We start from the raw sequence: 11,558 nt of genomic DNA, 5'->3' as shown, positions 1-11,558 counted from the left end.
GTGGATGTTGCACCTGTTTGGCACAGACTGTATGGCTTGTGATGACTTGGACAGGAGCAGAAATTATACATACACATCAAGAGGTTTTATGAATCAATCAACAATGTGATTATACACCAAAATGTTTTATAATAGCGGTCATCTTATATTTTGGTAACAATACACGTTGTTAGTCGATGCTCATACCTTGTCCTCAGCTTTTCTAAAGCAGTGTCATGTCTTTGCAGATGCAAATCTCAACAGCTGTTTTCTCCCTCCATCTTCTATCCTTTCCCACATGGTGTACCACCAGCGAAAGCTTGCATTATATACTGCATATCGTATTTCACAGCCGTTATTACAAATAACATAAATTATTTTAACTGCAGTGCTAGGCTAAAGTGAAATACAACTGATACCCATTCAAATTTAAGTAATTGGTCTTTGCGTTTTTTCTTGTGGCTTCCAAGGTAAAGAATGAATAACAAACTTTCTTAGTCAACTCAAATACTTTTAGGGGCCATGTTAATATTTTCCATGGACAGTATCCTTGTGTGTATGAATTTGATGCAGTTTGCCATACGTATATATACAAATGGATGGAGCCCAGCTGAGTGCTTTTGGCTGCAAATATGTACCTTATCCATATCTTTCATCATGTGCCATCCATTACTGAAGCATGTGCTTTTTAATCTATTATAAATAATAAACCAGTAGATCTAACTGTCTTAACCATATGTGAGGTGACACACGTGGATGGATGGCTCTGCAGCTTATGGTGTTAACACATAACACATAGCACAAATGATTTGTAAAGGCTAATACATTATAATGTTTAAAAGTATTAATGGCACAAGCCAGACAGTTCTGAAACTGTCCTATCCTCTAGCATTGTATGGGTTGACTTTTTGAGTTACACAAATATATAAATTGGATAAGAGTATTTATAAAGATAAAGATGAGAGGGTTTTGCCTTCAATAATAACACTTGAGCAACTGCCAAAGTGTTTCTCCACAGCAACTAACATATTTGAAAAAAAAAAAAAAGCATGTTGAGAGTTCTCTATCATAAATGGTCACACTGGATCCTTTGTCCTCTGCTCTGGTTGTTTAAATATAGACAGGGCTCATCTCCTACTGTAGACACAGACAAATAGAAACCAGAGCAGGGAGGGCGATGTACATGCGGTGAACCAAGTGAAGTTAAGGTACAACTCAGTAAAACTTAGGAAAATCATCAAAGAGTGAATCACTGACTCATGTGTGTTCTTCATTGTCTCTAAACTTCACTCTGGAATATTATTTATTTTACTAACATTTTACATTTGTTTTCAGTAACACCAAGTGTAAACAGTGATTTTGCTGGATGAATTATAATCCTGTTTGGAATTTGAGTGATAATCAAATCTCTCTGTTATCATTTCAAACCTCAGTGCCACCACCACCCCCTGTCACTTTGAAAACCTACAGAAAACCCTGGAGGATATATCATTTGATGTTGGAGAGTGGATTCACTAAAGATTAAAATGTTCAAAATAATAGTAAATAGATTTATTTTTAAATGCTGTTTGCAAACTCTTAAATAAATAGCATTGAATTCAAATATTAAGTTTGAAAAGAAACTGAATCAAAACATTATATTCTACAGTAGATATCCAGACAATGGCCTTAAATATTAAAAACATACTGTTACAGGAAAACTTTAAATGTTAAAATGGCATTCCCTTAGAAACACATTAACGAGATTTTCATCGCTACTTGTGCTGCACAGACCTCAGATCATTAGAAATCATCCTTTCACCCTTTAAACAAAAACCACAAAACTATACTATGATTCATCTGAGGACATCTGACACAGAAATACACTGCTGGGACTCTGTTAACCCGCTTTTACTATGATTCAATACTCAATGCCTGACCATAGACTTCTGTGTTGTAATTTCATTTAACATACACATGGAGCAATTTGCAAAACTTAAGGACAAAGCTGAAATAATGGTTTTACATTTAATTTTTCTACTTTGATTAGTCAATAATAATATCTGTTTACTCACCAAGTTAAAGCTGAGATGTAGAAACCAGGTGACATCACTATGGAGAGGTCAGGCAATATGTCAACACAAACCAAGGTATTATTCAAATCTAACTAAACCACCTAATGTGAGTGTACCTCTCTCTAATAATCCGCCATTGCCCAGAGAAGCTGTGAGTTCACAGTTACAGTAAGTAAAGCAGGTTAAGGATGAAGCAGTTGATGGATGAATAAATGAAGACTGATGAAAATAAACTAGATGAAGTTGTCTCACCGGCATGCCTGATCATCTAACTGCTCATGTTTGTTTATTACCTGGACTTATTTGAAATGATATCACTGTGTTCCCAGCCCTCAGCCATTTAGTTCTACACTGTATTGGCTAAGTATAGTGCATGATAATGGACAAAACCACACTAAGGAACCCAAGTTGTAATAAATATGTGCAACTGAGGAGCATGTGGGTAGTACAATAAACTGTATCAGAATACTCTAAAGCAGCACTCACTATGGCTTGCATAAAAAACAAACTTTGCCTTAAACATCCAAGCTTTAACAAACACCTCAGAACAATACATTCCAGTTTGTAGGTAAGTGTAGTTTTTGAAGTGCTTTTGTGCATGAGTGACATTTACTCAGAGGCTGTAAACAGATTAAAGTACTCCTTGGGTAGCCTCTCTACCTCAATACAGTCTCTCGATATATCAGACAACAAAATACTTAAATACTTTTACAACTTTTTATATTAGGGAACTGGGTTTAAAAAAGAGATGTACTATTGTTGCAGCCAACAGTCTGGCTGGACTAGAGAGACAACTTCATTCATAGCCCCCAATCTATGAAGCTGTGGCTGCCTTGGGTTAAACCACATTCATTACACTATGTTTTGTACTAAAAAACTCACAATTCCCTATTCAATATATGGAGTGCTGCACATCACATGCTGCAAATGACATTTATAGGATTATGCAGATTTGTGGCGAGATACATTTTTATGTTTTAATAATTAATGTTTTTTTTACCACTAGAACAGAACCTGAAATATAAGGTTTCACACTTGCTCTCTGCAGTAGTTTAGTGTATACAGTAAACCTTTAAACAACAGTAGTCAGAGGTCTTTGAAGGCACATAGCTGCACTCTCTCCTGACTATAGAGGGTCAGCAGGGATGGTTCTCTAAGCACACTCAGCTCATGCTGTCTGTCAGCTGACTGGGAGAAATCATCAGGACCCTCGCCACAGCCTCCTTCCTCTGGGTGACTGGGGTAACCTGGGTGAACCATGAGCTCTGCTGTGACCACAGATTGATTAGAACTTGATGCACTGCTGGAGGTAGTGCCTGAATGCCCAGCAGCCAAAGCATGGCTGAGGGCCCTCTGCAGGTTGGGGACAGACATGTTCTGACCCATTGTGGTCAGTCCCAGGTACACATCTGGCCACCTGTGGACATGCAAAAGGTTTAGACCCTGATAAATGTTTGTCAACCACAGATCTTTCAGAGAGTGTGCAGAGGAATCAATGCATTCGCTCACTACAGCAGCTGCCTGTCAGGTACTGTCATAAAAGAACAAGTACACATGCAAATAAAACATGGAAGTTTAGATCTTGTGCACACTAAACTTCCACAATTGTTGACCTTAAACAACTAAAGAGCATCTTTATCAGTCCTCTTTAAACCCCAGCAGGCTGAAGTTCTGACTGATGTTTGTGGTTCATATTGATATAAAGCTGTTTTAAAAAAAAGGCTAAATAAAGGGTGAGAACTTTCATGCTTTGTTTCATATTGTTGTATGTCATTGACAGGATAAATTCAGTATGCACATTTAATATGAGAGTAATGTACAATGATGAACAATATTCTGCCCCAATACATCACAAGTTATTGAAAATGTTCAAACAATTTTTTGCATTTTTATCTATAGAAACTATAGTTTAATCACTCGGTACATTTAAAGACACAATTATACATAGCCATTATATTCATTATATATAATTAATAAAGCTTGTTTAGCAGCCTCCTTTCCAAGGCCAGTTCACCAGTAATGGAGGAAGACACATCTTTAATTACCTACTGGCAAATCAATAGTTCTGACCATTCCACCACTATGTACACACACACACACACACACACACACACACACACACACACACACACACACACACACACACACACACACACACACACACACACACACACACACACACACACACCTGATTCCATAGCGTGTGAACACAGGGATGGAGTCCAAGGCGTCCTTCTCCACCTGTGTGTAGAATCTTTGGAGTTGCACTGGCAGCCACGGGCAGCTGTGTAAACCTTGCTCCACTGGAACACGTGTGTAGGGAATCCTGAAATCTGATAGCACCTGTGCAAACACCTCACGCACTTCTGCAACATACAATACAACACCTGGGTAATGACAAACTGACCCACACAATAATGTCTCTCCTAAAGATAGTAGAGGTATGTGGATGGAGCTACTACTAACAACAGAATTTATTTGTTTGACAAATTCTTTTTAACAGGGTCAAAATGGCTCCTTCATTACTGGCATACATGCAAACATCTGAAGATTGTGGGACATGAGTGTCGGCTAAACTATTAGTGAACCTCCCAGGATCAATAATAAGTACCTCTGGTCATCCAGCATTATACATATTCAAGACTTAAAAGAGATGAGTCAATCAGCAGAAAATGATTGGCATCTATTTAAATTTTTCTCACCTCCCTCATAATATTTTATATCAGGAACAAGATATCCTATTTTATTCCAAAAGATGTTGGGAACTATCCTCTTAGATTCTGCCCCATAAATGGTTATCAGTGGATGAATGTCCAAAAACCATACAGTTTGATTTTTTTTCCCACAAGCTTCTATTACCTGGCAGTACATGGATATGCTGGTGTCCGTCCATGTGATGTGGCAGGTGACCTGTCAGTTCCCTGAATAGCCTGACCTGGGCACTTAATTCCAGCTCCACCTGGGAAGGAAACACAAGCCTGGAAGTTACTGTAATGGAGAGAACATTCTTCTTCTTCTTGTCTCAGAAACCTCCCACTAACACTAAAGCAGTCTAAGAAATGCATCTGTTATTTAGCATCTGTTATTTAGCCTACTCTCATTGATAGGAAAGCTCCTCTCCTATGGAGTCAGTCGAGAATCTGAATCCCTACAACAACAACAGCGTTCCTATATACAATATGTTCAGGGCACTCACGCTACCGTCAATGGTCAAGTCAGTCAATCAGTTGGGCATAATCTGGCAGGATGCACCTGCTGCTGTTGCAGCATGTGGGGTAAGTGAGGGAGATGTGTCGTGGTTCCATCTTTGCGAATTGTGACCTTAAACTTTGGACCTCTTGACTGCGGTTCCTGTTTGGTATTTCTGTTATTTTTATACGTTTGAAGAAAAAAGCATAACGGAAAACAATCGATAAAGTTCTGTCTCTGTATTGATGCAGAGTTGTCCATGTCTGCATCGCGATGTATCTAAGAATGAATACATTTCCCCACCTCTGTTGATAAGTAAATCCAGGCTTTCCTACTCTAGGTATGAGCCTGTGCACATAAAAGGGGCAGGGTTTCCTGCATATGACCAATCACAAACATGGACAAGTGCACTGGCAGCAGAGTTGCGTATTTCACAATTGAGATGCAAAATATAATATGAGAAAAATGTGAGGTGTAGGTGTAATCTGGTAACACATTATCCGGACTAAAAGGAACTGTTGCAGCAGCCTCATTCAGGAAGGACAGCTGGCAAAAATAACACACATTGTGTGAAAGTGTGAATAGTCAATGTTTTTATAGTAAACTGTCCTATCATTAGTTGTAAACATGGTAGCCGGCAAACAGGCAGTAGCTAGCTAGAGTTAGCCGAGGCCTACTTGGAGTGCAACAGTAACATAACAGATTAAACAATCATTAATCCATCTCCACAATTTACCAGTGCTCAATAGTTTGAGATCGATTTGAAGTGATGAAAAGACCTTGATACAGTAAAGGCTGTAATAACAGTTTGTCCCTTTAAGCTTTTTTAAGCCTTGTGCAGCACAAAATTTAAACACAATTTAAAACTGAATAAATGTGAAATCAGTGTTGAGAGCACTGACCACTGTCATCAACTGTCCCAAACTGTTGTAGTTTGATATATGAATTGAAAACCTTATTTTGTAAATGACAGCACAATTGTGAGAACAGTAACAGTCTACGCTACTTTTTAAAGCACTTTCTAAATAAAAAGTTTCATATTTGACTGATTTCATTAACTGATATTAACTGATGAAAAAGCAGCCATGTGCAGTAATGTAGGAAATTGTGGATGTGATACATTGAAATACATCAAGATGCATTATTGTTTCCTCTGTTGTTGTCTGCTCTTGTGATAAACCTAGTGAATACCAGTGAAGACCATTGTCTCTGTGTGAACTCTTGAGTATTTAACAATTGCGGGAGTGTTCTAAATTCAATTGTTAAGTAAGTCAGAGATGTTCTGCTTTTATAAATAATTATGAGAAGTTCCCTTTTCTCACTTGAGCCCATGCCTCCCAAAATGTCTATGCACGTCCCTGATGAGAGTGTTCAAAATGGAGACCTGAAAGGGAAATACTGAAAAAACATAATATGTCTCCTTCAAGACCAGTTTGTTTTGGTAAATTCAAGACACTAATGCTCACAACTTAATTACGCTATGCATTTCAGGAATGGACACAGATAATAGCTGATGCTAACAAGAACAATTTCATTAAAGGAACCACAAGGGGTTTTAGGTCTCAGTCTTTGTTTACAAACACTGATGTCTAGACCTAGAGCTCATCACAGTAAGGTGCAGACCGTTCTTTCTTCCAAGGGAATTCACAACAATTACAATTATGGCAGTATACATTCCCTCACCAGCTAAGGCTCAGGTAGTGCTTGAAAAGTTGCATGACGTCATCAACAAACAGCTGACAGCTCACTCAGATGGCGTGATCATCATAGCAGGGGACTTCAATCATGCAGATCTCAAACTGGTCAAGCCGAAACGTCATAGAAATGTGAGTTTCCCAACCAGAGAAAATAATAATGACAATCATACAGCAACAAAAAGATTAATTAGCTCGTCACTATGTACACTGCAAACACCTTTGTGTTTTTTCCCCACTCCCTTCTTAACAAATGTATGGAAGCGTATTGCATTCACTTGAAAAAAACCGCAAAAAAGCTCTGTTTTTCTGAATTTTCTGAAAGTTTTCATGGAAAAAAAAGAGGAAGCAGTTTTTCTGAATAAACGTGATACCTCAGTCCTGCCAGAAGCTGTCACACTTCCAAACAAATGCACATGCTGGAAATACCGAGGTTTTTATGAAAGGAAACAGTGGAAACACTACCACTTTTGTCCAAAGAGGCGCTAAAATCGAATTTCCTTTTAGGGGCTTTAACACACTGATCTTGAGAGAAGGATACTTTATTCCAAAAAGAGTTGAATAAATAACTATTGTGTGAATTAATTCACACAGCAACAACACATTGTAACTTTTACTATGCAATAGCTCCCTCTGCAGCCTCCATTTTGATTAATTCTGTTGGGCTCCTTCTCAAAGACACACTAGAGCTCAGAGTACATAGTCCCACTCACTGAACTGAAACACAACTGAATCATGGATATTACCCATGATCCCTGGCTTCCTAAACCAGAAGAGCTGCTGCTGTAACATTAAACCAAACTCTGTTCTTCATATTAATACGTTTTCTTGCTGATTGTTGGAGATAAATGCTGGTCTTCTTAGTCTTTTAACTGATCTACGGTTCAGCATTACTCTTGAACTTGCTTGGTCTGATTCTTAAAATTTAAGATGCAGGTTTAAGTCAGTAGTCATTTCTCACAGGAGACTGTACTTGTTCACCAAAGTGCGTGTAAGGACAAACAGGGTGAGAAGTGGGAATGCAAGCAGCAGCAAAATACATGCATACACCATATCTAGATGAGTTCAAGCCAGTCACAAACTGGGCTGTAGCATAGTGTACCTGTTTCATGCTGAGCTGACCTCTCTCCAGGGCCTGACGAAAGCCCATCTTCCCATGAAAGAAGCCATGGTGGTTTATCAGAGTGGAGGCCTGCTGGACACTCTGACACACTGGAATGCCCTCTGACAGGTTAGCATGGAGGCCCATGGGTATGTTGTGTCTGACTCAAAAAGAGGAAGAAAAGATACTTATTCAACAATGTCAATTTATGTCTTCTTCTTTGATTAAATAAAGAGTGCACCCCCCAAATACAAAACAAATACATCCATGCCTGCGGCTCTGTCACAGAGAAGCAGGCCTATGGCAAGCTGTTTTAACATTTATTTCCCAAGTTTAAGCTTGAATTAAGACTAGCCGGAATTAAATTGTAGATATCTGAAACTGTTGGTTGCAGTCCTAAATGAGAGTAGGAATTTTCATATACAATACAATATACCAAACTATACTACCTTTTAGCCAGATCAGCTGCCTCTTTTGCAGCAGTGGCGTTAACCAGCAGTGACACATTGGAAATGCCTCCAGCCTTGTAACAGTCCACAATTCCCTGGTTCCTCCTGGGACAGTAACCAAAATCATCTCCAGTCACCACCAGCATCATTCTGGGCTGTGGCATGATTGCTGGTCTCTGTGGAGGACAAAAAGGATAAATACTCACTGCCCTCCATGATAGCCTACTGCTATTAGTGTTTGTCTGAACGGGTGAATGAGAGGCACATCGTTCGTACTTTGGATAAAAGCAGAAAGCATACATACATTTACCATTCTGTTCATCACAACAGGAAACGACAACCAGTCAGTGCAACACACAAATCTTACGATCAATATTTAAGTAGTATTTCAGTGTGCTTTTAAACTACAATCAACTATTCGTCTAAATTCAATGATAAAAAGCAGATGACTCTCAAAGCTCAAAAATGTGTTTCTACCTTGCACATGGAAGACAATTAAGAAATAGCACCTTTCATGATGTTTTACTAGCTAACTAACTAACCAGCCATTTTAGTTAAAACTGATGCTGCTGTGATGCGTGGCTAACATCAAGAAAAGATGAGATACGATATGGAGAAATACACTATATTGCCAAAAGTATTGGCTCATCTGTCTTGACTCGCATATGAATTTAAGTGACATCCCATTCTTAATCCATGGGATTTATTATGATGTTGGTCCACTCTGCAGCTACAACAGCTTCAACTCTTCTGGGAAGGCTTTCCACAAGGTTTAGGAGTGTGTTTATTGGAATTTTTGACCATTCTTCTTATATTTCCAAAGGTGCTATTGACATTCAATTTTCATCGGATGTTGGTAACAACCCCAGGTAGTCCATACATACAAAGAAACAAAAAACAAACAAGTTGAGAAATTCAGTTATGTGTAATAATATGAAAAGACACAGGGAAAAAGTATTGAACACATGAAGAAAGGGGGATGCAAAAAGGCATGGAAAGCCAAGACAGCTGAAATCTATCAGAAATTAGAATGCAATCCAGCCCCTTGTCAGTGCAGATGAATATCAGCTGGTTCAGTCCCAATTGATGGCCTATAAAAAGGTCTCATTACCAAGGTATCACACAAGAAATGTCAAGTTGGGTAACGAAACGAGCTCTCTCAAGACTTTATTGTTGCAAAACATACTGATGGCATTGATTACAGATGCATTTCTTAACTTCTGCATGTTCCAGTGAGCACTGTTGGGGCCATAATCTGGAAGTGGTAAAAACATAATTTCACCATAAACTGGCCACGACCAGGTGCTCCTTGCAAAATTCTGACAGAGGAGTGAAAAGAATTATCATAAGAGTTGTCCAAGAGCTAAGGACCACTTGTGGAGAGCTTCAGAAAGACCTGGAATTAGCAGGTACAATTGTTTCAAAATAAACAATAAGTAATGCACTCAACCACCATGGCCTGTATGCACGCTCACCATGCAAGACTCCATTGCTGAAGAAAAAGCATATTGAAGCTCGTTTAAAGATTGCTGAACAACATTTGGACAAGCCTGTGAGATACTGGGAGAATATAGTCTGGTCAGATGAGAGCAAAATTGAACTCTTTGGATGCCATAATACCCACCATGTTGGGAGGAAAAATGGCACTGCTCATCAACCTAAAAACACCATACCAACAGTGAAGTTTGGAGGTGGGAACATCATGGTGTGGGGCTGCTTTTCAGCATACGGTACTGGCAAACTTCACATAAATGAAGGAAGGATGAATGGAAAAATGTACCGAGACATTCTTGATAATAATCTGCTGCCATCTACCAGGATGATGAAGATGAAACGAGGGTGGACATTTCAGCAAGACAATTATCCCAAACACACAGCCAAGGAAACTCTCAACTGGTTACAGAGAAAAAAAATAAAGCTGCTAGAATGGCCCAGCCAATCACCTGACTTGAATCCAATTAAACATCTATGGAAAGAACTGAAGATCAGAGTTCATAGAAGAGGCCCACGGAACCTTCAAGATTTGGAGACTGTTTGTGTGAAAGAATGGGCCAAAATCACACCTGAGCAATGCATACGACTAGTTTCTCCATACACGAGGCGTCTTGAAGCTGTCAGTACCAACAAAGGCTTTTGTACAAAGTATTAAATAAATAACAGTAAGCGTGTTCAATACTTTTTCCCTGTGTCATTTCAAATTATTACACATAGCTTCTTTTCTCTTTCCTGAACTTATTTGTTTTGGTTTCTTTGTATGTATGGATTACTTGCGTTGTTACCAACATCTGGTGAATATTCCATGTCAGTAGCACCTTTGGAAATATATTAACTAAGAAAAATGGTGACGTGTTAAATACTTATTTTACCCGCTGTATATACATAGACTTTTTGAACTTTAACAATTACATTTTAAACAAATATTCAAATCTTTTACAAGCAACTTTGATGTGTTCTTATTGATGTGTTAATTGTTTTCATTCTTCTACAGCCCCGCAGAGCACACAGTGGCTTTGTGTCTGAACGGTGCTGTGTAAATACACTTATCATGACGCGATGTTTACACGCCGGCTACGTGTCCTGTGTAGTTACAGTTCCTGGAACACTGCCGGCAGGAGTGGACTGGCTCCTGAGGCTACAAGAAAACCATCCTGTTATGAATTTCTAATTATACTAATTCTTACCCATTGTATCACACACGTTGATCCATATACATCCGAAGTCACACAAGCACGAAGGAAAAAGGCGATATTTCCGAAGACCGAGTAGCACTAGCTATCCTTCTACTGCTGCTGCTGGTGGTGTTGTTGCGTCTTCTTCTTCAGAGAAGTTTCAGCCGCTGACATCCACTTGGTTGCATTACTGCCATCTCCCGGAGTCAGTCACCTACTGATGGTTTCGGTCCCAACCATCAAACCAATTTCCGTCAGTCCTGTTTCTCGCGAGAGGTTTGTTAACAGTAACTACTCGATGTGTGCTGCTAAGGTTGGTCTGTCCTCCTCTTTGAGCCTCCTCTCCAGTTTCACTACCTTATTTTAATAGAATGCAGACGTTTGCCCTCTGTCTGCAGCTTGTCCCTATGTTGTTGCTGTAC

General features: G+C 39.1%; 1 protein-coding gene across 2 annotated transcripts; it reads right to left on the bottom strand.

Annotated features, from left to right (window-relative positions):
* Window positions 1-1,243: 1,243 nt before the first annotated feature.
* ydjc (YdjC chitooligosaccharide deacetylase homolog) lies at window positions 1,244-11,502 on the bottom strand. Of its 2 annotated transcripts, none has more exons than XM_069522845.1 (6): window positions 11,149-11,502; window positions 8,468-8,643; window positions 8,019-8,182; window positions 4,893-4,992; window positions 4,222-4,399; window positions 1,244-3,450 (listed from the first exon to the last, which is right to left on the bottom strand). In XM_069522845.1, exons 2-6 carry the CDS (start codon window positions 8,592-8,594, stop codon window positions 3,120-3,122), a joined length of 900 nt encoding a protein of 299 aa, XP_069378946.1. In that variant the 5' UTR covers window positions 8,595-8,643; window positions 11,149-11,502; the 3' UTR covers window positions 1,244-3,119. The 2 variants fall into 2 exon arrangements, with proteins under 2 accessions (XP_069378946.1, XP_069378945.1); XM_069522844.1 differs by having other exon boundaries at window positions 8,019-8,178; window positions 11,149-11,440.
* Between the last annotated feature and the right edge of the window lie 56 nt (window positions 11,503-11,558).

Source organism: Paralichthys olivaceus, chromosome 4 (genome assembly GCF_024713975.1).
Source record: "Paralichthys olivaceus isolate ysfri-2021 chromosome 4, ASM2471397v2, whole genome shotgun sequence".
Classification (NCBI taxonomy): Eukaryota; Metazoa; Chordata; class Actinopteri; order Pleuronectiformes; family Paralichthyidae; genus Paralichthys; species Paralichthys olivaceus.
The sequence above is the reverse complement of the archived record's forward strand: the minus strand, read 5'-3'. Positions and strand labels throughout refer to the sequence as shown.